Source organism: Geotrypetes seraphini, chromosome 14 (assembly GCF_902459505.1).
Source record: "Geotrypetes seraphini chromosome 14, aGeoSer1.1, whole genome shotgun sequence".
NCBI lineage: Eukaryota > Metazoa > Chordata > Amphibia > Gymnophiona > Dermophiidae > Geotrypetes > Geotrypetes seraphini.
The window spans coordinates 6,690,592-6,718,374 of record NC_047097.1 but is presented as its reverse complement, the minus strand read 5'-3'; the positions used below and the strand labels follow the sequence as shown (position 1 = coordinate 6,718,374).

Below are 27,783 nucleotides of genomic sequence, written 5' to 3'. Positions count from 1 at the left end.
TAGGCTCCTAGATGGCTTTATAAAATACTAGTTTAAGTGGCAGAAATCATGTCTACCTACTGGTAAAATATGCATCACCATGTCAATAAGGATACTTCTGTGTGAGTAGAAATTTCATAAAAAGTCACATACACACTCAAATGACTTATAAATCAATATTTGGTCTGGCCCCTAATGTACTTGGTTTCTCAATTTAATCTGGATATTTCTATTAGGCCCACACTTAGAATTCATATATTCACCTATCCGACAATAAAGGCCTGCTGCTACAAAAGATTCCTGGACAGAACTCTTGCCTTCCAGGCAGGTAAATGGAACGATTGGCTGGGTAACATTATCATACATTCCTCATCCTACTTCATTTAGAAAATCAGTAAAAACGAATTTGTTTAATCGATTTGTAACCTAAGAATTTTATAGTTTTTCACTTCTTCCATTCTGTAAGCTTGTATTCAATGACTTTGTATTATTATTATAAAATTGCCCTCTTTAAGTCGATTGGTGTGTCAGAGAGCAATAGGGGCCCATTGTGGATAGAAGTGCGTGGTTAAACATGTACAACATTTTGATTCAGGACTGGACCTACTAACTCCCATGTGCAGACAGGCCCCACAGGTACCTTGCCTTTTGCATGGTTTCCATGGTAACCTGAAACCAATGCAGGAAAGAGAGGGATGCCAGAGAGAACATAAGCGTAGAAGGGCTGGTCAACCCCACACTGGATTTTCAAGTTGCTACTGAAAGGCTGGCACAAAAGCTTGGAGGCATTGAGCCAGTGATTCTCAAACTTATCCTGGGGGATGACCAGCCAGTTGGGTTTTTGGGAGAGCCCCAATGAATATGCATGAGAGACATTTGTGTGCCTACTACCGCCGAAATAAACAAATCTCTCTCATGTCTATTCATTAAGAATATCCTGAAAACCCGACTTGTTTCTCAGGACAGGTTTGAGAACCTACGTTCTACAGGGTTCTTCCAGACCACAGCTTTGCAAATTAATTCAGTCTTGACCAATATTAGCTTCTCTATTTTGTTTATTGCTCTATTTGATAACATCTTTACAGTAGAGAGAGTAATTATGAGAATCAGTAATGATTGCTAGGGACCAAATCTATCAGCGATGTGACATATCTCAGCCATTATGTCTTATTTCATGGGTTCTGGTCATTCTCATCGCACTTCAGCATCACTTTCACCCCCAGCCCTTTCTTGGTTGTCTCAAAGGCCTCGAGAGCCTGCTCCAGTGGGAAGCGGTGTGTAACCAATGGTGCCACATTGAGCCTCTTTGAAGCAAGCATTGCAATTGCCATGGGCCATCTGAAAGAAAGATTCAACATTTTTACAAAGATGCAAAGATCTTCTTCCCTCTGCTAGTATTACTATGACAGGTATGTAGATCTGGATATGTTCTGGAGCAATAACCCCTCCCCAACAAACATCAGGATGGAAACATTCCATAACAGATTCCAAAAACAATTTCAAACTCTCTTCTTTGAAAGTGTACACACCGTAGACAACTAACTCAATCGCTCACTTTACTCAAACACTATGCCAATATAATGTAAGAATCTCCATTCTATTCTCTATTATCCAAACCATAGGGCTCCTTTTACTAAGGTGTGCTAGCGTTTTTAGCGCACGCACAAGATTAGTGCGCGCTATAGCGCGTGCTAGCTGAAAAATTACCGCCTGCTTAAAAGGAGGCGGTAGCGGCTAGCGCGAGCGGCAATTTAGCGCACGCTATTCCGCACGTTAAGGCCCTAACGCACCTCTGTAGAAGGAGCCCATAATTCTGACCTCCTCAAGCTACGATAAAGTAGCTTTTTAATTCGGTATTTCAAAATACTGTAAGTCGCCTTGAACCTGTTTAGGCATAGCACGACTCATAAATACCAGATTAGATAAAATGTTCTGCTTTCGTAAAATGCCTCAAACTACTACTAAAATGGTGAGAAAAAAATATACAAGTAGACAGGCAGATAGATATACAGTAGATAAATATTTCAGCCACTTCAAACCCTTCAGTAATAGCACACATCACATAAGTTCACTTCTAGATATGCGATATACAGAGGGTACTTTGGACGCTCAACATTTTGAATGCCAGTTCTGCAAAAACTTCTTGGCAATTTTTTTCTTCAAGCTGCAAAGCCCTAACCAATTAACATCCCTTTATAAGAGGCGCTCCACCCTCTTTATCATTTTTGCTGCCCTTCTCCAAACTTTTTCTAATTCTGCTATGTCCTTTTTGAAATGGGGAGACCAGGATTGTACTCAGAGTACTGAAGCATCGGGGACCTATGCAGAGGCATAATCATATGCTCAGTTTTGTTCTCCATTAGAGAATGACACGGTGACAAAATTCATCACCGTTCCCGTCCCCGCGGATAACCGCGGGAAACCATCTTCATGTCAATCTTTAAGGAGAGAGGGAAGATTCAGAGTATAATTGGCCACAACCACTGACCCGCAAGCTTTGCTTTGAAGAATGCTGGTGTAGAAGGACCGAGGTTGAAATAGACACTAGAAAATGACATGAGATTATTTCCCGCGGTTATCCGCGGGGACGGGGACGGTGATGAATTTTGTCACCGTATCATTCTCTATTCTCCATCCCTTTTTGGATAAAATTCTAGTTCTCCCATGGAACAGTGGAATAAACCTAAGTGTCCCTTTTATCCTTAACAACATACAATTGGAAATAGTAACTTCACTAAAAATTTGCGGAGTCATCATCGATGATAAGCTTTCTTATCACTGGTATATAAGCAGTATAGTAAAATCTTGTTTCTGTAGGCTACGTATGATCTGTTCTATTCTTAAATTTCTTGAGCCAAAATCACTAAATATACTAATCCATTCTTTAATCATTGCAAAACTTGACTACTGTAATTCCTTGCTAATTACAAAAAAAGAAAAAAAAAAAAAGTCTACAAATAAGAACATAAGAAGTTGCCTCCGCTGGATCAGACCAGAGGTCCATCACGCCCAGCAGTCCGCACCCACGGCGGCCCATCAGGTCCATGACCTGTCAAGTGGTCCCTGAACTCATCCTATAACCCATTACTACTTCTATCTGTACCCCTCAATCCCTTTATCCTTCAGGAATTTATCCAAACCCGCTTTGAATCCCTGTATTGTGTTCTGACCAATCACAACCTCCGGGAGTGCGTTCCATGTGTCTACCACTCTCTGGGTGAAGAAGAACTTCCTGGCATTGGATCTGAACCTGTCCCCTTTCAGTTTCTCCGAGTGCCCCCTTGTACTTGTTGTTCCCCACAGTCTGAAGAATCTATCCCTGTCTATCTTATCTATACCTTTCAGGATCTTAAAAGTTTCTATCATGTCTCCTCTAAGTCTCCACCCCAGCTGTCAAACTGATCCATAATGCCAAAAAATATGATCATGCAATGCCCCTATTTCTTAAATCTCACTGGCTTCCGATCACCCATCGAATCACCTTCAAAATTCTACTTTTATCATTCAAATGAACCACAATTTATCGAAGTTAATCTGACCCGCTTTAAAAGTAATCTGAAAAGCTTCTTATTCAAAGATGCTTTCAACCTTTAACCTCTTTTCTGTCCGTACACAAAGGGCTCCTTTAACTAAGCTGCGTTAGGGCTTTAACACACAGAATAGCGCATGCTACATTGCCACGCACACTAGACCTTAATGCCAGCATTGAGCTGGCGTTAGTTTTTCCATGTAGCGCACAGTGTAGCGTGCGGTAATTTCCTGTGTGCGCTAAAAACGCTAGCGCACCTTAATAAAAGGAGCCCAAAATATCTTTTTACCCTCACGCGATCACATCATCTTTCATCTCTCTTCTGCTGTACCTTTTTTTTTTTCTTTCCTTCTTTTTGAATCCCTGCCCTATCGTTATTTCCATACATGTGTCTCCTTTGAACTTTAAAAATCAAACTGTAGTTCTACCCCCCTACCCTTCTGTATCAGTTGGTCTGTATGTCAAGTTGTTTACCCCATTTTATAGTTAGTCCATAAACTGTAATAGTATATGTGTACGTTTTAATGACTTTTATTACTGTATTTCGCTTAGCAAAACAAAATAAGCGATTATATCAAACAAGTCTTTAAGCCCGTTACATTAACGGGTGCTAGAATAGATGTGTCTGTCTGTCTGTGTTTCTTTATCTCTCTCTCCTTGGCCGCTGTCTGTATCCTTCTGTCTCCCCCTCCCCTCCGAGCAAAGCTGTCTGCCCCCAGCACACACCTCCCCCCCAAATGTTTCTCCATGGCCCTCTTCTGTCTTCCCCCCTAGAGCAAAGCTGTCTGTCCCCAGCACACCTCCCACCAAAGCAGCCCCCTTTTCCTCTCCCTATCTCTCCATGGCCCCTTCTGTCTCCCCCCAGCACACCCCTCCCCCCAAAGCAACCCCCTTTCCCTCTCCCTGTCTCTCCATGGCCCCTTCTGTCTTCCCTCCAGAGCAAAGCTGTTTGCCCCAAGCACACCCCTCCCCCCAAAGCAGCCCCCTTTCCCTCTTCCTGTCTCTCCATGGCCCCTTTCTGTCTTCCCCCCAGAACAAAGCTGTCTGTCCCCAGCACACCTCCCCCCCAAAGCAGCCCCCTTTCCCTCTCCCGCTGACTCTCTCTCTCTCCCTGGCCCTCTTTCTCTGTCTGTCTTTCTGTCCCTCTCTCTGCCCCTGTGTCTTTCTTTCTGTCTCCCTCCCTCCCTCCCGCTGTCTGTCTGTCATTTTTCCCCATTTCCCTGTGCAGCAGCATTTCCCTCCTATCCCCCCCCTTTCCTGTGCAGAAGCAGTAGCGGTATTTCCCTTCCTCTCCAAGTCCCTGTGTAGCAGTAGCAGCATTTTCCCCCACCCCCTTTTCCCTTCTCTTCCCTTACCCTTCCCTGCTCTGTTCAGCCCCTCCCCCTTCTTTTACTGCCGTTGTCCTGCTCAATCTGGCCTGCTCCTGACCCTCCTACCGCCGACAAACCTCCGGGCTCCAGCCGCGTAGGCAGCACTTTAAACACGCTGCTTCGCGGCCTTCTACTACCGATTTCCTCTGCCGCGTCTGTCTCCGATGATGTCATCAGAGACGCGGCAGAGGAAATTGGCAGTAGAAGGGTGTGAAGCAGCGTGTTTATAGTGCTGCCTATGCCGCTGGAGCCGGGAAGTTTGCGGAGTGTCAACGGCTGGAGCGGAGCTGCTGTCCACCACTCAGTTGCTGCCACTGGTGCTGCCTACGCCGCTAGAGCCGGGAGGTTTGGAGAAAGCACAGTCGCGCACCTCCAGCCCCTGCAAGCGCCGTGAAGTGTCAAATAGAATACTGCCACAGAAGCACACCTCACGGCGCCAGGAATCACGAATTTTCAAGAGCGCATGTGCGCTCTAGGGTTTTATTATTACAGATTTTAATAATAACTTGAAACTAGTTGCTTTTTTGTCAGTCGCAGCTCACTGGGCTGAAAATGTGTGTATTATTCACAATGACTTCAAGATCTTTTTTCACGGGTGGAGACTCAAAACTCAGAAGCCAGAATTTTGCACTAGTAGCTGGAACTATTTTTCCCCTGTGTGCATCCCTTTGCCCTTTCCCACATTAAAATTCACCTGCCACTCAGATGCCCAGTCTCCTCCCAAGGTCCTTCTGCAAATCCTCAGACATTGTAGCAATTTTAACTAAAACTGTGCAGCACACAATTTTAGAAAAGTCATTCTCTGTGTAAAACTGGCTTTACTTGTGGAAAAAGCTAAATAAAATTACTCCCTTAGAGGCAGTGACATTTTTTTTAGCCTCCATTCATCTCTCCCCACCCTCCACAAAAATGAAAAGCACCATCAGATCTGAAGAAGGTATTGCCTTTAAAAGCTGATCAACAAAATATTAACTCCCTTTTTACATAACCATGCAGCAAAAGCCAAGAAGCCCTTTAAATCCCTATGGGCTTCGGGGAAGTTACCACAGCAGCTAGCATTATTGGGCTTTCTAAAAGACAGGGTAAGTCCAATAAAAAGGTATCATCTTATTTTCTTTTCTATGCTCTGCTTTATTCCTATTTATTGCCTATTTTTGAGAAATGGAGCCAACCAACCACATATAAATTTACATTGATAAATGGCGTTTTGGAAAATTTAAAAGTGTGAGGTCCAATGATGCATTTTTATAGGACTGTTCTGGAAGGGATATTTTTGGGGTGATCCTGATTTTAATTATCAGTGCTGGGGGAAGAGCACCAAGAAGCCTGAAGTTAACTGAAAATCAATCTTGTTCCTTTATTCTTGTATAATCTTGACTTGCAATTGTGGGCTAAAGTATAATGTATAACATGTCCTTTTCATCTTTAATAAATTTGATCTTATTTCAATTTACTGTTCATGCATTTCTCTAAATGTATGTGATAAAAGTTCCCTAAATTAAAAAAAAAAAAAAAATTAACATTGTACTGGTCCTGATACAGACATGTCACTGCACATTCTTACAATATATGTGCTTAAAAAAGGGATAATCATAAAAAGGCCTTGTCTAATTGTAAAATGCATAATAAAAATCTTTATAACACTGCATCAACATAGGGATGAGGAGTGCCTTTCTAAAACATACTGATTTACACATATAAATCTGATTTTGAGATGTTGAAATGGTGCTTAAGGCCAGGCTTCTAAAATTCACTCCTTAATATATACCTGTTTATCTCTTCAGGTCGGCTGATAGATTTCTAAGTTATATTGTGGAATGGCTTTGTAGACATTAGACTTAACACTGGCATTCTGCCAATACTAGAGATAAGCGGGCTAATGCCCCATGCCGGGTAGGTTATTATAATTATCCTGCTAATGCACGTTAATCTGATGTTTCCGCAGTGAGTGGGATATGTTGTCATGCAGGAGATTCCACACAGATCACTATTCTCTCATGTCATCTTTGTAGTCAGCAGTCTTTATAGCTGTGGAACACTGGCAGGTGTCTGTGTGCTAAGCCCTATTACTGCATGACAGGATATGAATGTTCAGCTCTTACATTGTAAGTTTTTATCTGACCTCCAGGTACATTAGATAGATTGTGAGCCCACCAGGACAGATAGGGAAAATGCTTGAAGTACCTGTATGTAAACTGCTTTGAGTGTGGTTGGAAAACTACAAAAAGGCGGTATACAAGTCTCAATCCCTTTCCCTCCATGGAAATAGTAAAACTGTTTAACTTTAGAGAATACAAAGAGGCCTAAATGAGTGATCAGAAAAACCTGTGCAAAACTAAGAGGAATTGCCATTTCATTTTGTTTTGTAGGCCATGTATCTTAAAAAAAAAAAAAATTCACAGAAGACTACATCAACTATGAAAAGAATGTGAAGGATAATTCTATAAGTTTTTTTTCACCCAAAGGGTCGTGGACACTTGGAATGCGCTACCGGAGGAAGTGATCAGGCAGAGTACGGTACAGGGATTCAAACAGGGATTGGACGGATTTCTGAGGGATAAAGGGATCGTGGGATACTGAGAGAGGTGCTGGGATGTAATACAAGTATAGAAAGCTAACCAGGTAATAAGTATAGAAACCCAACCAGGTCGTGCATGTGCAAGACCGGAGGGTTAGGACTTCGATGGGAAGATAGGACTTCAATGAGAAACCAAGGTGGCAAGGGAGCCCCTTCTGGTGATTCAGACAGGTCGTGACCTGTTTGGGCCGCCGCGGGAGCGGACTGCTGGGCAGGATGGACCTATGGTCTGACCCGGCGGAGGCACTGCTTATGTTCTTATGTTCTTAATTGGTGAGGGGACTACTCACCTCAAGAAAGGGACAGGAGGGATCTCACCAGGGCGACTGTTCCCCTCCCAAATGAAGAGATTCTGAGCCTGTTACAAGTACATAATCTGGTGTCAGGTCAAAAGCGCGCTGGGACAAAGGCGCGCACAGACAACTGAGCGCAACGCGGAGCCGCACACCGAAGAAAATGACTGTTTTAAAGGGCTCCGACGGGGGTGTGGGGGGGGAACCCCCCCACTTTACTTTATACACATCGTGCCGCGTTGTGGGGGCGTTGTGGGGGTTTGGGGGGTTGTAACCCCCCCCACACACACATTTTACTGAAAACTTCACTTTTTCCCTAAAAAACAGGGAAACAGTTAAGTTTCCAGTATAATGAGGGGGGTTACAACCTCCCAAAGCCCCCACAATGCCGCCGCGATCTGTATTAAGTAAAGTGGGGGGTTCCCCAACAAAACCCCCCGTCGGAGCCCCTAAAACACTCTTTTACTTCGGCGCACGCTTCCGTCTTGCGCTCAGTTGTCGGCGCGCGCCTTTGTCTTCGGCGGTTTTGTCTATGAACCCATAATCTAAGTACCCCCATCTGTAAATGTATTGGTTAGTGTGTTAAGTGTGTACTTGCCCACAAAAATACCAACATGGCGCCTAAATGCTATTCTGTAAGGCTGCATGTAACTTACATAGCATGTAAGTGAGCATAAGCATGGATGAAATGAAAAAAAGTTATTATCCTTCATCAGGTGGTGTACTGGGCAAATATTTTTCAAATTTCAACTGATCATAGAAAACAGAAGCTATAGTGGACTTTGTGCCATTACTTGCCAAGGGATATCAAGACTTTGATCAAAGTCAATTAAATATTTATATGTAGTGAAGAGTGTGGATTGCCCTTTAACATACTGGGAAGACTATAGACTGCAGACATTTAAGTCCTTTCATTTTCTCTTCAATTTCCAACCAACCCAGTTTGTAACCTGTGTGGGCAAACTCGCATAAATCTTTGACATAAAATAAAGACTTTAAACTAAACTAAACTAAACCTTAAGTTTATATACCGCATCATCTCCACGGAAGTAGAGCTCGGCACGGTTTACAAGAACTTAAAAATGAGAAAGGATAGGAAAAGGTTTACATAAGTTTATAAATAGAGTGGAAAAGTAAGGGAAAAAAGAAATTACATGTTAGAGAAGAGCCAGGTTTTTAGTTGCTTGCGGAATAAATGGAGGGAGCTCAGGTTCCGCAGCGGGATAGTAAGGTCATTCCAGAGATATCAAAACTAGGGATTGCTACTCCTGCCAGGTTTTTTGGGGTGTTTCAATTTCCTAAGTGCTATTTTCAGAGTTTTTCCTTGTCTATAAGAATTTAGATAGCAAGGAGTCAGAGGACTTACAGAGTTCAGGTCTGATGAGTACAAGAATCATGCTAAGAATGTAATTATCGTAATCTTTGAGGTTAATACCTTTTTTTTTTTTTTTAATTGATTCCAGCCTTTCCCACCACAACAACCAGAGAGCGTATCCTTAAACATTAGAAAACTCTTTTCCACATTTTGGGCCAAAGTGAAGTTTACATTAGTGCAGAAGGTAATCCTGAGGTATTTTACATCTATGGAGCACAAACTAAGTTGTATGATTGGACCTGGTCTATATTCACATGCACATTTAGAGGGAATGTTTCAGTTGTACACTTTTTGATCTTAAACTTTTCTAACAGGGCTTGCAGAGCAGGCAATGTAGAATCTCAAATAGAAATATCTAAAAGAACATCAAATATGTATGCAGACAGCTTCTAAGCCCTATTAATATTGGACCTTGCTAGAGATAGATTTTGGAGGGATTCTGTCACCAGATTGAAAAGGTGATGGAGGTATCCCTGAAAGGGGGACAAGGTTAATTTATGTGCATTCTTAATCACTGGAGGAAAAAGTTTCATGGTTTATTGGTGTTAGTTCTTAATGGTTTGAGACAATTATTTACAAGCTCTTTCCCCAAGAACATAAAGTTTTGTATAAGACAGATTGGGACAGAATACATCTACTACATTAATATTACAGCTTCCCATAGGTGGATTGAAAAGTGTGTGTAAGGGGAGTGGGGGGAGGCGGTGTTGGATGGATAGAGGGAAGAGAGAGGGGTGGGTCTCTAGTTGTTTCTACAGAAATAAATTATATCAATTGGTGTGTGAAATCATAAAGACTCCAAATCCCACATGCATGTATTTTATGCATGGATATATTCCCTGACTTCCTTGCAGGTGTAAATGTTCACAGCTTCAAACTAGTGTTTTAACGATTGTAATGCGCTTTGTGCACATGTATAAAAAGACATAATATGCTAAAGCAGTGGTCTTCACTAATTTTTAAGTTGAAGCAAACTTGGATCCAAATAAGCTGAAGGACAACCATAAAATATCTTCCCATGTGAAACCATGACACTACTGATCAGTGTGTATCGATGATATCTGCCCAACCAGCCCACCTTCAGACTTTATTTAGAGTATCCTCAAGAAGGTAGGCATTTCCAAACGCTTTCTCTTCATCTATTGAGAAATGCTTTCTCCTTCAAACATGCAGCTTTTCCTTTCATCGACGTCTCCCTTTCAGTCATGAGCTTGGATAGAGAGGGAAAAAGTAACAGAAAATTCCAGAATGATGCTGGGCGCTACCCCACAGTTCTCCAGGGGCCGCCATTGCTCCCTTCCCCCCTCCCCCCACCCGGTACCTTGAACACTGTGATAAAGAAAACTATTACGTTAAATTATGTAATACAATAGACAAAGCTCTGCTGCTCCTGCCTCAAAAAACACTGAAAGGCATAGTACTTACGTGTTGCAATATCTAAATATTCCTCGGATATCCACCTCTCGAACTGCAGCATTCACAATGGGAACGTTCACCAATGCAGGACCCAATCCAACCAGAACCAGGGTCCCACCAGAGCGAGTGGCCTTGGCAATGATACAAGAAATAAAAACAAAAAATACAATAATACTAAAAAGTGGGTCACAACAGCAGCTGGGGATACATTTCAGAAAACGTTTAGTACGAGGGGGTGCTGAAAAGTTCTCAGCCCAATCAAGAAGGAAGTTGTGATGTGGAGCCGTGAAATTTACAAATTATTCCACATATTCACCCCTAAATTCAACACACTTGGCACATCGTGTCTGAAGTTTCTATAACCCTTCCAAAAAAAATACTCTGGTCACTGAAATACTGCTCTGTTGCCCTTTCAAACTCTTTTTAAGGTTTGGAACCCCAAGTATACAAGTATTAATTAGGACATGATACATTCCAGTTGTACAAGCCATACGGAATATATGAGAAGAATAACGTGAACAAGGTAATACAATATAACTATGTACTCCATGTCAAACAATTATAACAGTTCAGTACACATATTTCATTTGACGATGCACATGCGAAGCATGGAAGAAGTTCTCAATGAGCATCACAGCATAGCATAGATTAAACGATCTAATATACAATACAGTGGTACCTTGTTTAAGAGCATAATTCGTTCCAGAAGCATGCTCTTAAACCAAAACACTCGTATATCAAAGCAACTTTCCCCATAGAAGATAATGGAAACTTGGAACAATTCGTTCCACCAACCCCCACCCCCCCCCCCGAGGCTACCGGCGCTGCTCCATCACCCCCTCCCCCGCTCTAACCGGCATCGCACCCCCCCGAACTGGCATCACAACCACCCCCCCACCCCCGCGAGAACCGTACAGCACCCCCGTGCTGAAAGCGGCATCCGCCCGCCCTTCCTCCCAAGCACGGTCCTTACCCCTTCTGCTCGTTGTAAGGGTGAATGCGAGCTCCCGCCTCTTGCCTGGGCTGGGCCTTGAGCATCTGCGCATGCTCAAGGCCTTCTGGCTCTCGTTCTCTCGGAGAGAACGAGATCTCCGAGAGAACGAGAGCCAGAAGGCCTTGAGCATGCGCAGATGTTCAAGGCCCAGCCCAGGCAAGAGGCGGGAGCTCGCATTCACCCTTACAACGAGCAGAAGGGGTAAGGACCATGCTTGGGAGGAAGGGCGGGCGGATGCCGCTTTTAGCACGGGGGTGCTTTGCGGTTCTCGCGGGGGAGCGTTCGTGCAGGGGAGTGGTGGTTGCGATGCCGGTTCCGGGGGGTGCGATGCCGGTTAGAGCGGAGGGGGGGGGAGGTGCTCGTACACCAGAACATGCTCGGTTTGTGAGGCAAAAGTTTGCTGAGTTATGCTCATCTTGCAAAACACTCGCAAAACGGATTACTCGCAAACCGAGGTTCCACTGTATGTCTACAGTCTAAAGTACAGTAAGTTTGAACAGGCCTCCATATTTTGAGAAATGAATTAGTAGAATTATGTTTTTCCGTTATGGTGCTTTCAAATTTGTTGGTTATACAAACTGTGTTCCACCATACCATATATTCCATTTTTGATAAGTCCTTTCAACAGTGCAAAATGTTTTTAATGGCCAAAAATAGTAAGATGTTGAGTAAGCATGCATTATGTTCAGATAGGGAATACTTAAGGCTCTTTAGTCTTAGAATAATAATTTTGAGGTGTAAAGGTTCATGAATGTTCAATATAGAAGAAATGGTGTTCCAAACTCTATCCCAATACAATTTAAGGTGTGGACACTGGAATATCATATGAGGCAGCATACCCAATGCCTCTTTTAATCAGCACAGCAAGTAAGATAGTCATTACAACACTTTCCTGATCCCAAACCACTGTAGCCATGATCTTTCCTGCCTAGTTTCAAGTTTCTTTATTTTTGATATACCGTCTATCAAAACACATGTCTAGACGGTGTACATTATAAAAAAGATTATAGGAAACAATTAAAATAGGTAAATAAAAACAATAATTTATCAAATATTTAAAATACTGGACAAATTCAGATTAACATACATGAAATGAAAGGAAAGTAGGGAGGGGGAAAGGTTGTTTAAAATACATCGAAGTAAAATTAATTTTAAAAAACGATAGTAAATGGGGAGTGGGAAAAACTTTAGGATGGGAATCACTTCAAAAGAAGTATTAGATGTTTCAAAGCTTCACATGAATCAGGGAATTAAGAGGCGGAGGCTAATACTAAAGAGTAAAAGCATCTTTAAAGAGGAAAGTTTTAAGTTTGGCTTTAAATTTTCCGAGTGAGTTCTCTAATCGAACATCTAGTGGAAGGGCATTCCACAGAGAGGGGGCAGTAACTGAAAAGATGGGTCTTTAATTTCCTTAACCTTACAGATCCTGAGTGCTACCATTGCAAGGATTGTTGTTTTGTCTCAGGATCATAGTGGTATAACCATGTTTCTCTGGCCTAACAGACCTTCAAATCTCTTGTCATTTAGATGTGTCTAATCTGTGGACCAACAAAAATGCCTTCTGTAATCTTGGCATCAGTTATTCTTGTAAACACCTGTCTTTAAAGAAAACCTTTGCTTTCCTTGTTCATCGCTTTTATGAATTTTTTCAATCAGTCCAAGTTTTATGTGAAGAAGAGGCAAAAATATATTTGTCGAGTCAACAAGTGGTTCATATACCACATTTTTCTGTCCTAGAAACAAATTCTTATGGAGCGGCCATTTCTTTTGAATGTAATGCAACTCCTTAGCATGGCTGTCCCATTCACAAATAAAACAACAGTACTTGGTATATCCAAGTTGCATTCCAAGTAATAGAGCTACTACTTTAAGATCACCATAGATGTTCCAGTTGTACTTTGTGTACTGGATATGCTTTAACAGAAGTTCCATGTTTTCATATGCTTTTATATAGCCTTTTCAGGCAGCATCCATCATGCACGTACAAGTACGCCTGGACATGGCCACACTATATCTTGCAAGGTATAACATATATTACGAATTAGGCTAAGAATTAATTGCATTAGCCTGAAAGTGTAAAAATGTATTTTTTTGTTAAAAAGGGTCGTGATACATAATATTAGATTTAATTTTCATGATAAGCAGCCAAAAATCTGTAAGATACATCCAAAAGTGTTGAAGCAGCAAAAGTTTTGTTGTCCAGTGTTATCAAACCTTTTGAAACCTGACCCTCCTTCACTTACTGAAGCTATTAATTCTATTTCTGACGGTAATCAACACGATTCTTGTTCTTGCCACATTCTGATATGGGGTAATGCTGGTAATTCTTTAACTGTGAGTAAATACATACTGATTTGCCAACTGCTACTACTTTAAAAACTTTTTGGAGAATGACTTCCTCGTGTCATAGTTAAATACTATCTTATTTCCTTCTACACCCAGCAAAATTCCCCTCTCTCTAACACATGTCAAGGTGAGCTTAAAGTGTCTGTCCCCTATTGCCTCTCCCCCCCCCTTTTTTTTTTGGCTTTCTAAAACACAAAAGACACAATTTAGGAAAAGAAAATGGAATAGTAAGAAAATGAAAACCAAACTTGGCATTTAGTTGATTTTGGCCATCACGCAGTTTCCCTACAGTAGGGTTGCAAATAAATGATTGGTTCTTGGTCCCTGTGGTCTAGGAATATTTACAAATTGCCAAGGATTTATTCTTGAAATTTGCTGGGCTTTTCTCGAGACCCTGTGTAGTTTTTATTTTAAAGGCAAAAGGAGACCAAATTAAAGTCCAGAAACTGATGAAGGTCATATTCAGATCTCGGCAGTCAGGGTTTAAACATCGGATTTATGAGCACGTAACTCCAGTTTTTTGTTCACCAGATATAGCTGCTACTAACACTGGCTCATGCATACCTGGGTCTGGAGTGCTCTCCCATGTTAGTGCACATTATTTTTTTACACTTGGCCTATTTGCATAGTATTTGCTTACTGCATTGGGAAGCAACATTTCTTTAATGCTTACATTAAAAGCTCTATACTGAATTTTAGCACATAACTATCACGGGCTTACTGCACTGGGCCCACAGAGTCTCCCTCCGACTTAGGAATCAAGGAAACTCTTATATCTTGCCATCCCAAGTCCTGTAAATTTTCTTCCCACTTCTACCTCTAACCCTCTGTTGTAGTTCCTTCCTATTTCTCCTACTGTAAACCGCGTCGAGCTCTACGAACGTGGAGGTGATGCGGTATACAAACCTAAGGATTAGATTAGATTAGAGTGATATAACCCTAAATGAAAATATGAGAGTAACCTTCATTGACTGGAAGATATAACCCTGATTTCTTTGCTCAGCCTTTTAATTCTTAATCTGCCATCATCTGCTTTGCTGCTATGTAACCCTGCAGAATCCTGGGCAAACCAAGACAACAAACACTTGGAATTTTCAAGGACAGAGCGACTCTTTTGGGGGGAAGATACAGTTCTCAGAATTCCATGCGGCATATCAGCCCTCCTTTCGTCATAGGCATCTTTGTAAATGGTGATACTTTCAGAAAGCCAAAAGAAAATCTCAAGTGCTCCAACATAAACACGGAATATTTTTTTAAAATATAGCAACTGATAAGAGACTTAAACGGTGCAGCCAGAATTACACGCTATATTGTAACACCTTTTATAGCAGCCAACATAATGAACTGCACTTCACTTGGCAGCGTTAGCATGAGAAAAATTCCTCTATGATAAACAAGTCGTTAGAAAAAAACATACTATACCTAGCTCCTGGCTAATTATTTGTTAAAAGGCAATTTGTTTGTATTTGGTTTTTTAAATAGCTGTTATCAAGCTGCAGCAGTATTGACTAAACCGTTCTAACCCTTATGTCAATTATAGAGAATTACCAATATAATCTCTTAAAACTGGGGCACCAAAGAAGTGCGTCACTGCACACAGTTTAAGTAATTTTTCCAGTTTGTTAATAGGAAATTCTGTATTATACGTGGGTTACAAGGTTGTTGACAGTACCGAGAGCATAAAAGGAGAGCATGGCTGTAGTTATAAAAATTCCAGGGTACATGTTTTGAAATTTTTCACAGACGACCAGTATATCCTCCTTAATTGCACACTGTTATTTCCTGCACTGGATTACTGCATATAGTGTAGAAAGATTAGATTTTTTTTTTTTTCTTCAATTTATTTACTGGCTCTTACCCAAATCAGAGCTTGTGGCAGCAAGTTACAATCAGGTACAAAAGTTACACTACTAAGTGCAACAACTGTTGTAATATTTTCACAACTTTTTCTTTACCATCTGAAAGGCCAAGCACATCTAGCGGGTAGAAAATGACACAGGGACAAATTTGTCCCAGTCCTCACAGGATCTATCTCCATCCCCGTCCCTGCAAGCTCCGTCTTCATCTGAACAAGCCTCAAGGCTTGTTCAAGGCTTGAGCAGATGAGAACAGAGCTTGCAGGGATGGGGCCGGGACAGAACTCACGGGAATGGAGACAGGGAAATTTGTCCCCGTGTCATAAGAACATAAGCAATGCCTCCACTGGGTCAGACCTGAGGTCCATCGTGCCCAGCTGTCCGCTCACATGGCGGCCCAACAGGTCCAGGACCTGTGCAGTAATCCTCTGTGTATACCCCTCTATCCCCTTTTCCAGCAGGAAATTGTCCAATCCTTTCTTAAACCCCAGTACCATACTCTGCCCTATTATGTCCTCTGGAAGCGCATTCCAGGTGTCCACCACAGGTTGGGTAAAGAAGAACTTCCTAGCATTCGTTTTGAATCTGTCCCCTTTCAACTTTTCCGAATGCTCTCTTGTTCTTTTATTTTTTGAAAGTTTGAAGAATCTGTCCCTCTCTATGCCCTTCATGATCTTGTAAGTCTCTATCATATCCCCTCTAAGTCTCCTCTTCTCCAGGGAAAAGAGACCCAGTTTCTCCAATCTCTCAGCGTATGAAAGGTTTTCCATCCCTTTTATTAGACATGTCGCTCTCCTCTGAACCCTCTCGAATAACGACATATCCTTCTTAAGGTATGGCGACCAATATTGGATGCAGTACTCCAGATGCGGACGCACCATCGCCCGATACAACGGCAGGATAACTTCTTTCATTCTGGTTGTAATACTCTTCTTGATTATACCTAGCATTCTATTCGCTCTCTTAGCGCACTGTGCCATCGTTTTCATTGTCATGTCCACCATTACTCCCAAGTCCCTTTCTTGGGTACTCTCCTTCAATAACATCCCTCCCATCGTATAGCTGTACCTCGGGTTTTTGCTTCCCACATGTAGTACTTTACATTTCTCAATGTTGAACTTCATCTGCCATCTCGTCGCCCATTCCCCTAGTTTGTTCAAGTTTCTTTGCAATTCTTTGCAGTCCTCTTTAGTCCGAGCTTCACTAAATAGTTTGGTGTCGTCTGCAAATTTTATTATCTCACACTTCATCCCTGTTTCTAGGTCATTTATGACTGTATTAAATAGCAGTGGCCCGAGCACCGAGCCCTGCGGAACACCACTCATGACCCTCCTCCAGTCCGAGTAGTGGCCCTTCACCCCTACCCTCTGTTTCCTACCCGCCAACCTGTTTCTGATCCATCTATGTATGTCTCCTTCCACCCCATGGTTTTTCAGTTTCCGGAGTAGACGTTCATGAGGCACCTTGTCAAAGGCTTTTTGGAAATCTAAGTATATGATGCCTATGGGGTCTCCTCTGTCCATCCATTTGTTAATTCCTTTGAAGAAGTGCAATAAATTAGTTAGGCACGATCTCCCCTTGCAGAAACCATGTTGGCTGGTTATCAGAAGTTCGTTTCTTTCAATATCAGTGCAAGATTTGGACAATATACACATGCTTCTGAAACTGAAATCTGAGCTAAGAAATCATCCTTCTGCTCTGATTCTTTAGGCAATCAACTCAAAATATTGCTGAAAAGCCAGTCAAGAGCTGCCAAAGCATTAACAGTGTTGGCATTAATCAAAGAACCTAGACATTGCAAGCTTTCCCAGAATACAAAATACAGATGTGGTTACATTCAGGGCCTGTCTCACCTACTCCTTCCGATGGCTTATCGATTATTTTTGAGCTCTTTTTCACCCGATTGGTTCCGTCTAAAATGGTTTGTACCAATGTGTGACAGGATTAGTGAGAAACCTTGCTGAAATTTATCTCAAATCTTTGCAAGTTATTGAATGTTACTATCCAAAAAACTTAGGCCCTCTTTTACTAAGGTGCGCTAATCGATTTGGCGCACGCTAAACGCTAATACATGCATGTTAGTCTATGGATGCGTTAGACTGTACTAATTCAATTAGTGCACGCTAATCGGTTAGCGCACCTTAGTAAAAGAGGGGATTAGTTCCAAATGTATTGTTTAAAGCTGATAGCCTAAAACCTGCACTGAAAATCATTGTTCACAAAGGGCTCCTCTTACTAAGGCGCGCTAGCGTTTTTAGCGCAAGCACAAAATTACCGCGCGCTACACAGCGCGTTACGCTTCTAGAATAACGCCAGATCAATGCTGGCGTTAAGGTCTAGCGCGCGGGGCAATTTAACGTGCGCTATTCCGCACGTTAAGGCCGTAACGCGCCTTAGTAAAAGGAGCCCAAAGTCTCAAAAATCTGATAGTTCATTCACAAAATATATATCCTACACTCTATGAAAGGTCCAAATATAAAAGTTAGAATTTCACAGAATAGCAGCATTTTGGTGGGCAAAAAAATTATGCACAAGAGTGAATCCCTGCAGGTCACAAAAGATCCTCCCCCTCCCCTCGTCTCCATTTAACTCAACATCTATTTTAGCAGAATGATTAAAATTAAAAAAAAAACCCCACCATGGAGCTCATAATCAAAACTTAAACATGTCTAATAAGGCTAGGCTAATCAGACGGTTTAAGAATGCCTCGAAACATCTACTTATTTCATTGCATACGAAATGCTTATGGTTACTGTAGAACTTATATCACCTTTCTTAATCCATATCAAAGTACTTAACAATAAATAAAATGGGGACCACAGAACCAATGAAAATAGTAACATACTGTAAGACAAAGAGCTCCTTTTACAAAGGTGTGCTAGCATTTTTAGCATACGCACCGGATTAGCGTGCACTAGCCGAAAAACTGCCTGCTCAAGAGGAGGCAGTAGCGGCATTTTAGCATGCGCTATTCCGCGCATTAAGGCCCTAACGCACCTTTGTAAAAGGAGCCCAAAGTAAATCACAGGATAATACAACAGGAGAGTTGCGGGGGAGGGGTTCATCAAGCGGCATTAGGTCTTTTGTATGGATATAAGGGATTTAAAGCCTGCTAAATGCTAAGAAGCCACACTGCTTGATGAATTCCCTCCTTAAAGGCTTAAATCACAAAATAATGAAATTGAAGAATTAAAAATATCAGTACAGGTTATCATTTTAGAAGAGTCAGAAGGCATTAAATATGTAAATGAGCATACATGGGCAAGAAAAGTTACAGCATGTACCAATTTCAAAGTGTGCACGGTGGGTATGATGATGGCTCACTGAGCTAGAAGCACTAAAGTCAGCGATCGTCTAATGGTCGTTGCTAAACCGGTTTTTGACTGGTTTAGCAACGATCGCATTTACCGACCCGATGCAGAAAACAGCTCACCGCATGGTTTTCTGCACAATCGCTCATGCTCCGATCCGGTATGCAAATAAGGTCTTTAATATTTAAATGCCATGTAAACTAACCGAGCAATTGATGCTCTAACATCATGTTGTAATGCACAAAAAAAAGCGATCACTTTTAGCGATCCATAAAAAGCAACTGGTCAAGACCAGTCGCTTACGTGTTTTACTGATAGTTCAGCCCTGAAATTAATATAATATTTATAACATTTATACCATAAATACAGTTTTTACGATAGCAGGGACGTGTACGTGTGCTATATGCACATTGTGAGCACATATGTTGAAGGCGCATCTTATTAGTGCCCGATAACTGCGTAAAATATAAAAGAGAGGGAAAAGAAAAGATGGGGCCAAGAATGTCAGTGGACTGAGCGATCCAAGATGGCGGATGGGTAGCGATGGCGTCCCAGCTGTTCTTTTTACTTCAAAAAATATATTGCCTTTTGCTTCCTAAAGACGTTACTAACATGCCTCATACTATGAGGAAAGGGGCCATGAGTGTATCTCAACCCGCGGCCCTCACCTCCTCACCGACGCAAGAGACGCTTCAGCATTTCTTTGAGCCATGGAACACATCTGACCCTCAAACTTCCCAGTGATGGCTGACTTCCGTGTCGGCTCTGAGTGAGGGAGCACTCGAGCCATTGGAACTGGAGACATCTTTGTCACCGCTTACGATCTCTGCACCGCTCTGTCCAGCGGGCGGGCAGAGCAATGACTCATTCTTCAGAGGGGAGGAGGGAGTTGTCCAGGAGCAGGTAGCAGGTGGAGCTACACTCTCAGCTGGAGAGCAGGGAAGGAAGAACTCTGAGGGAGCTGAAGCCTCAGCAAAAACCCCTGCTAACACCCTGGATATCCTTCTGGAGGCCATGAGGAGAATGGAAGAGAAGGTGGGGAAAACCGCTTCAGATGTTCAAGTATTGATAACTAAAGTAGACTCCTTTACTTCAAGCACTGAAAAAGTGAAACAGGAATGTTTAGAGAAGTTAGACTCTGAGACTATTCCTTTGAAAAACTCCATTACTACTATAATTAGAGACCAAACAATTATTTCACGCAAGATAGAAATGATTGAAAATTATAATCGTTGTCTCAACTTGAGAGTACTGAGCTGTCCTAAAATTTTTTCTATATCGCCAATTGAGGTCTTCAAAAAAAATTCTGGTGGAGAATTTGTCTTTTTCACCAGATCAATTACCACCTATAAATAAGGCTTATTACCTACCAACATCAAAAAGAAATAGTGGCTCAGAAGAATTACTTGTTACTGAAAATTTACCTGTTTCTGAAAATCTACCAGTTGATATTGACTTTCAAAATGTAACGACAGTTTTGGAAAATTCTTTAACGGAATTAAAGGATAGAGCTACGTTAATTGTAAATTTTATATTTGAGCAAGATCTCAATTCAATTATGAGGTTATTCTTTTAAGAAAATATATATGACTTTCTGTGGTCAACGTATATGGCCTACACCATGATGTTACAAAACCAACACAAGAAAGACGTTGTCAGCCTAGAGGCCTCTGGGAGATTATATCGATCTAACTCTGGCATGGGAATGCAGATAGACTCTGTGTGCAGGGAAACTGTTTTAAGTAGCCCTGATTGCCCTGATTGAATCATGGCTAGCTAAAAGGTGTTAATGCCTGATTAAGAGGGTGCTTAGGATAATGGTGCACAGATCAAGCCAGAGACTTAATCCCATCAGGTTTCGCACCCTCCTTTGTCTATTAAATTGACCATTGTCTCAAACAGTTTGAGACAATGGTCAATTTAATAGACAAAGGAGGGTGCGAAACCTGATGGGATTAAGTCTCTGGCTTGATCTGTGCACCATTATCCTAAGCACCCTCTTAATCAGGCATTAACACCTTTTAGCTAGCCATGATTCAATCAGGGCAATCAGGGCTACTTAAAACAGTTTCCCTGCACACAGAGTCTATCTGCATTCCCATGCCAGAGTTAGATCGATATAATCTCCCAGAGGCCTCTAGGCTGACAGACGTAAGCTACTTCTAACAATGCGAGAAGATACAAAGAAGTTGGGAGCTACTTTTACTTTATCTTATCCTTGTAAGTGCATAATTAAGTATATGGGCTTAAAATATGTTTTTTTATGCACCTGATCATCTAAAATCCTTTTTGGACCGTAAGGGGTTAATCAGAGGTGGAGAGTCTAGCTCTAAAAATTAAAATCCGGGGGGTAGACATATTAAACCTTTGCTTTTTCATATATTTTGCAATTTTACTTTCATTATCTCCCTGTAATTCAGATCGTTCCTCTAAATTAAGGTCTAGGAAGGAGTTATATCCATTAAGAATTTGTTTTGCTTCTGATAGGAATGTGATTTTCTTTTTTTAACATGATAGATTATGACTCTGTATTGCTTTAACAAGTTGCCTGCCAAATCACCCCAAAAAGCCAAACCGTTGCAGTTTGGAATTCAGATCTTTAACTGGTTCCTCTTATGTCTATAATTTTACATATTCCAGCACTTATCGCCTATATTTGTCAGTGCTTTGCCAGTAAGTTATAAAAAAAAAAAATTGGTGCTTGCACATGGAATATCTCAAGTAAAGCTGCTCTTTTTTAGCTGAGTGTGCTTTTTGTAATATGGATTATCTCTGCCGATAAATATACTGTATATGTACTCTTGCATGTCCTTATAAGTACTTTACAGAAAGTACCATGTTCAGTAAGCTTTTTGAATTATACCTAGGAAATTCTGAACGTTCCAACTTGGCTAAATGAGGCTTAGTTTTGCAACCACTGAATTTAGAGCAACTTTGCACTTAGGAGAAAACTTAGGGCTCCTTTTACTAAGGTGCGCACTAACCACAAGCTAAACAAAAAAAAACTAACGCAAACTCTATGGAGGTGTTAGCGTTTAGCACATGCGGTACTGTAGCGCGCGCTAAAACCGCTAGCGTACCTTAGTAAAAGGAGCTCTTAGTGCAACACGTTGAAAACAAAACAGGTAAATATATTAAGTGCAAAAGCTTTTCTTTAGAATAAACAGTGCCTTAAGAATGTTTATATTACTCCTATAATTTCACAGGAAAACATATCTCATTTCAACTAAATGGCAGATGAGAGAGAAAAATTACTGAGATGTTCTGATAATGTGTAACAATAATACTCACATATATGCCAGCCTGGATACATGACTCCACACCAGTGCACTCGATGCTAATTTCTGGCATGCAACCAAGCAATCCTTCCACTTTCTGAGCAATCTCCTCAGGGCGCACCTTGCTGGTCTGGAGAGTGAAGTCTGCCCCCAGTTCTTTGGCCTTCTCCAAACGGGAAGTGGACAAGTCTTGAGAAAAATGACAGAAGCTAGTGACAACAGAGCGTATTCTCAAAGGAGAATATACTGAGGTTGGTGAAATCTTTTATTAGATCAACACAAGAATGACCCCAAAATACTTCTGCCCATGATTTTTCTAGATTCTTTTTCAGAAAGGAAATAAAAACTATACTCTTCAAGAAATCCCTTAATAAAGCTTAATACCATGATAAAGCTTAACCCCACTTTTACCATCCCCTCCCTAACCCCAGACCCTACTTTTACCTCTCTTGGAAACCTTCTCTGATCTAACGTTGTAACCCTTCTTCCATAACTCTTTTTGTAATCCGCTTTGAACCGAAAGGTAATGGCGGAATAGAAATCTGTAATGTAATGTAATGATGTGTGAAGATTAAAAAGCTCAGACAGCATACATCATCTTTTGGTTTCTCATTTTGGTCTCATAGGAAACCAGTTTTCTTCAGGATCAAACTAATTTTAATTCAAACAGATTTAACAGTCTTACCACTTATTACTACCTGTGAAGCACCCATCATCTTAGCCACCAACAAAGAAACCAAGCCAATAGGCCCTAGAAAAGAGAGAGGACAATGAGCATAAAATCTGTTTTGCTACTTGAGATCTTTGCTACTTGGGACCTGGGTTGGCCACTGTTAGAAACAGGATATTGGGCTTGAAGGACCTTCGGTCTGTTCCAGTATGGCAGTTCTTATGTGAGCCAAGTATAGGACAATCAAGCCATTGTGACATCACCGATGAGTTTGGCTCTTAGGCATTGGTGGAATGAGGCGTTATGACATCACAATCTCAGCTCTGGAATGCTGCTATTCTCTTGGTCTCTGCCAGGTACTTGGGACCTGGGTTGGCCACTGCTGGATACAGGGTCATGGGCTTGAAGGACCTTCGGTCTGTCCCAGCATGTTCATAACTTATCATTGCAAAATGTACAACATTTGAATGCTGTGCGCAGTGCAAGATATAATATCCACCATGAATGTGTATGTGAGAGTCCAGCAGCGAGAGAAATAAAAAAAATTGCTATGTTCCAAAAAGGCTACATAAAACATTTTAATGGTAATGCACTACTGCAACAAAGTAAAGGGCTCTTCCTGACCCAAGTTTCAACATCTAGATTTGTGCAAGGATACCTCATGTTAACCAAAATCAATAATAAAGCAGAAAATGTACTTCAGAAATGCATATGTTTTCCCAATTGTGTTCCTTTCTGCCACTCAAAACGCTGACAAACTGTATGCTGTCACATTTTGTACATACAAGAGTCATTTAACCAGACACAAACTTAGTGTTACTTAACATTTTACACGGTGCTCACAAACTTGCTCATACCTGCGCCACAAATGAAAACCTTGCTACCCAGAGTAACGCCTGCTCTTCCACAAGCATGGATTCCAACAGAGAGTGGTTCCACTAACGCACCTTCTTCAAAACTTACATTGTCAGGAAGCCTGGATAAAAATATATGTATGTAATATCAGTTTGTACATACCTTCCAGTGCATAATGCCCATAAGTGTCACAACAGGGCTAAGATTATACATATCTCATTTCAACTAAATGGCAGATGAGAAAGAAAAAACTGAGATATTCTGATTATGTTTAACAATAAGAAATCAAATACACCATAAACAATATAAATACATAATGCATCAACATAAAAACTCTGAATATAATCTGACCCTCCCCTACTCTCACTAAGGAATGGCAATAGGCTATCTAACCAAATTAAACAGTAATATAAAATTAAACTTCCTCACAAATCTATACAATAAGGCTCCATCCCCCTAAATCTATAAACTTGTGCATACAATTTTTTACTTAGAATGAAAAGTTGTACATGGAAATTATAGAACAGGGTCAGTTATGCAGGTAACTTAATTTAATATTAGATGCTAATTGGCATTAACAACCAATTATAATTGGTATCGACAATAATTAGCATTAATTATTCTATAAACGGGCGTCCCAATTGTAGGCAGCGGTAGGCGTCCTACCTCTTTCTAGCAGCCTATCGGGATGCACGTTTAAAAAAAACCCAACAAAACACGAGGCACCTTGGCAGAAGGAATGCCCATTCCTTCCTTCTCCCAAAATCCTGCCTCCCCCCTCCAAAGTATCCTGGCAGGAGGGATGCCCACTCCCTCCTGCCACCACCCCCTCCCCGGAACTTCCCAACCTCCCCAACCAGCAACACCCCCTTCCAGACACCCCCACAACACCTGTAGATGCCCCACCACACACTCCCCATATCTTTGCAGAAGTTCAGCCTGAGGGATGCTTACACCCTCTGGCCGGCAGGCCCACCACTCCAAAATGATAGGCCTTCACCTTCCCAGTGCATTCTAGGATGTACCAGGGAGGGGCCTTAGGCATCTGAGCCAATCAGAACCTTAGGCCCCTCCCCAGTGCATTCCAGAATGCACCAGGAAGGGGAGGGCCCACCATTTTGGAGTGGCAGGCCTGCCTTAGGGTATAAGCATCCCTCCAGCTGGACTTTCAACTACAAGGTAAGGGAGTGGGGGTGTTGGGGAGGATCTGATTCACAGGGTATTGGATGTGCCACGAGGGGGTTCAGGAGGCAGCAGGAGGGAGTGGCCATCCCTCCTGCTCGGTTGCTTCAATGGGGGGTGGTTCATGGGCAGGAGGGAGTGGGCATCCCTCCTGCCCAACTGCTTCGGAGGGGGGGGGGCCCAGAGGTTCGGTGGCAGAAGGGAGTATGCATCCCTCCTGCCAATTTTGATGGGACTTGAGGGGGATCCCCTGCCACACCACTCTGCTGATCACAAGGAGATGCCCTTGCCATGATCAGCTGATGGCTATGATCAAAACTGGGAATTTCTTCTTTAATATGCTATTGAGCTGAAGTTCTAACCACCAAAAGAACTATTTTTTTTTTCAAAACTAAGTAATTACCACAACATACTTATAGCAAAAGTTGGCATTATGTGTGTAGTATCTGCACAGGTTGCCATCATCAGGTGGAGTGGCACAGAAGAAAATGGTAGGGGACAAGTTGTAGCGACCGATTTTGCAGAATTCATCAATTTCTCGAGGGACACCAGGCTCAACAGCAACTCTGTCACCTGAAATGGGAAAGCATGCAACCTAACAAAGCCATTCTTTTACTTCGAGCAACCCTTTTCCCTTTCTCTCCTCTCCCCTACCTAAGAAAGGATCAGACTAGAAAGCTGAGGTTGTATTTTTAGGGCCAAATATCTCCTGGCTGTTATTAAGATAAATTAAACCTTGAATGGAACTTGCCCTGAACTACCACTGAAAAGGAGCGAGTTAAATCTTAAATCATCCAACAGATATTTAAAACAATTTAAATGGCCGGAAAAGGCCACTCACCGGTCATATCACTTGTTCGCAGTTATTAATTACACAGGCCATCAAAAAAGAATTTTTTTCTTGGTGCCTTAGGTTTTTGACCTGTTCCTGGTGTTATTTGGGGTGCTGATTCAGAAAATTGCATTGGATAGACCATATCAGCTCTAGTTTCTTAGATATGGTTATGGGATAGTAGAGCCAAACATGAACACTGAGTAAAAAAAGATTGGCCTCCGAGGGAATATATGGTGATTGGAGGACAAAATGTAATCAACGAACCTTTGGTAGCACAAGATAGAATCCCACTCTTGGAAGTCTTACAAAAGAAGTTTCTTGTGTGTCGAATGACTGGAAAGTTTGTATTATAAACTTGTGCTTTTGGTATGAAATAAGTAGATTTTCATGTTATACACTTTTCTTTTAATTTTTTATATGGTTCCTTCATGCAAAAAAGATATTAATTTAAACACTACATTAAAATATCCTGATATTTTTCAAAATTATTGGAATTTATTACTGGAGGAGTCTATCATACCCTACTAACATTTGGTGAAATAATAACTGTCTTCTCATAATTTACCATCCAGGTAGCACATCCATACTTACGTTTAAAATACATTTGGTGTTATCATTCTCCTTTATTCTGCATTATGTTCACTTATACTCACAATGTATTATGGTTGTTCTATTTCTTAAGAAAAAAACAATAAAAATTTATTGAACAAAAAAAAAAATCCTGATTTTTTTAAAAGGACGAGCTGAGTGAGGAGTGGTATATGGCACATGTTCTGAATCTCAAAACCTAGAGCTGATAGGAGAAAACTGATGCCATTTTTGAAATCAGAAGGTCAAATATACCCAGAAACACCAAATATATCCAGAATACACCCAGAGGCACCAAATGAGTGTTGGCATGTGTTATCTTTGCTGAAAACAGCTGGTTAGCACCGAATTCAAAAGCATCTAACGTGCACATTCCAGGGGTGGAGCTGGGTTAAGTGCCAATATTCAGCCCCTCATCACATAAGTAAATTGCTTAAAATTGAGCCACAAAAAGAACAGTCCTATATTTTAAGAATACAGTCAAGGACTGAATATTGTGTTAGCCAGCTCAAATTTTTAAAAAATGGACATTCAATGCTAAAACCTGGCATTGAATATCCAGGAATAACGCCAGCGGTGCCTTGCTTTTCTTAGGGAATGCAATGGGGAAACCAGAACTACAAGTCCCTGCATGCAACAAGGTAAAGCCCAGGACTGGATCAACTCTGCCCTGTGAATCTGGATCCACTTGTCAGCCTTACTTTAGGCGAGATATGACAATGGGATTTACTTGCATTCTTCCCCAAGAACACAACCATCAACATATAGACCACAGTATTTAAAGGATAATCCTTGACTGGGAGGTGTGAGGTACATTTTTGAGAAGATTCCTTCTAATTCAGTACCGAATCCTTTCAGGGACAGAAAAACAGTCTGTATCTAATATGTAAACCACTATAGTTGTACCATAGAAAGGCAGCATATCAAGAATAAAGCTTAAAACATAAAGACTCAAATGACTCATTGTGGCAGCAGTCTTTTGAGCCTTTAATTCCTAAAAAAAAAAACCCAACCTGTAAGTTATTTTTCAGTTGCTTCTAGCACACTATTACATAGAAATATAGAAAATGACGGCATAAAACTGCCACGGCCCATCTAGTCTGCCCACACTAATGACCAACCCCGTAACTTCCTCGATGAAGAGATCCCGCATGCCAATCCCATCTTTTCTTAAAATCTGGCACGCTGCTGGCCTCAATTACCTGTAGTGGAAGATTATTCCAGCGATCAACCACCCTTTCAGTGAAGAAATATTTTCTGGTGTCGCCATGAAATTTCCCACCCCTGATTTTCAACGGATGCCCTCTTGTTGCCGTGGGTCCTTTAAG

The 27,783-nt window shown here is 41.5% G+C and overlaps 1 protein-coding gene across 5 annotated transcripts in view; it reads right to left on the bottom strand.

Annotated features, from left to right (window-relative positions):
* Positions 1 to 1,016: 1,016 nt before the first annotated feature.
* SORD (sorbitol dehydrogenase) overlaps positions 1,017 to 27,783 on the bottom strand; it is a 53,507-nt gene continuing 26,740 nt past the window's right edge. For 4 of the 5 annotated variants that reach the window (XM_033920153.1, XM_033920152.1, XM_033920151.1 and 1 more), the window contains 6 exons: positions 25,446 to 25,605; positions 23,853 to 23,971; positions 23,011 to 23,076; positions 22,339 to 22,514; positions 10,550 to 10,671; positions 1,017 to 1,317 (listed from right to left, as the gene is read on the bottom strand). In XM_033920153.1, the coding sequence (XP_033776044.1) occupies positions 1,152 to 1,317; positions 10,550 to 10,671; positions 22,339 to 22,514; positions 23,011 to 23,076; positions 23,853 to 23,971; positions 25,446 to 25,605 (809 nt within the window). In that variant the 3' untranslated portion in view covers positions 1,017 to 1,151. Of the gene's footprint in view, positions 1,318 to 10,549; positions 10,672 to 22,338; positions 22,515 to 22,769; positions 22,868 to 23,010; positions 23,077 to 23,852; positions 23,972 to 25,445; positions 25,606 to 27,783 lie in introns of all 5 variants that reach the window. The other variant, XR_004536940.1, reaches the window with a different exon arrangement.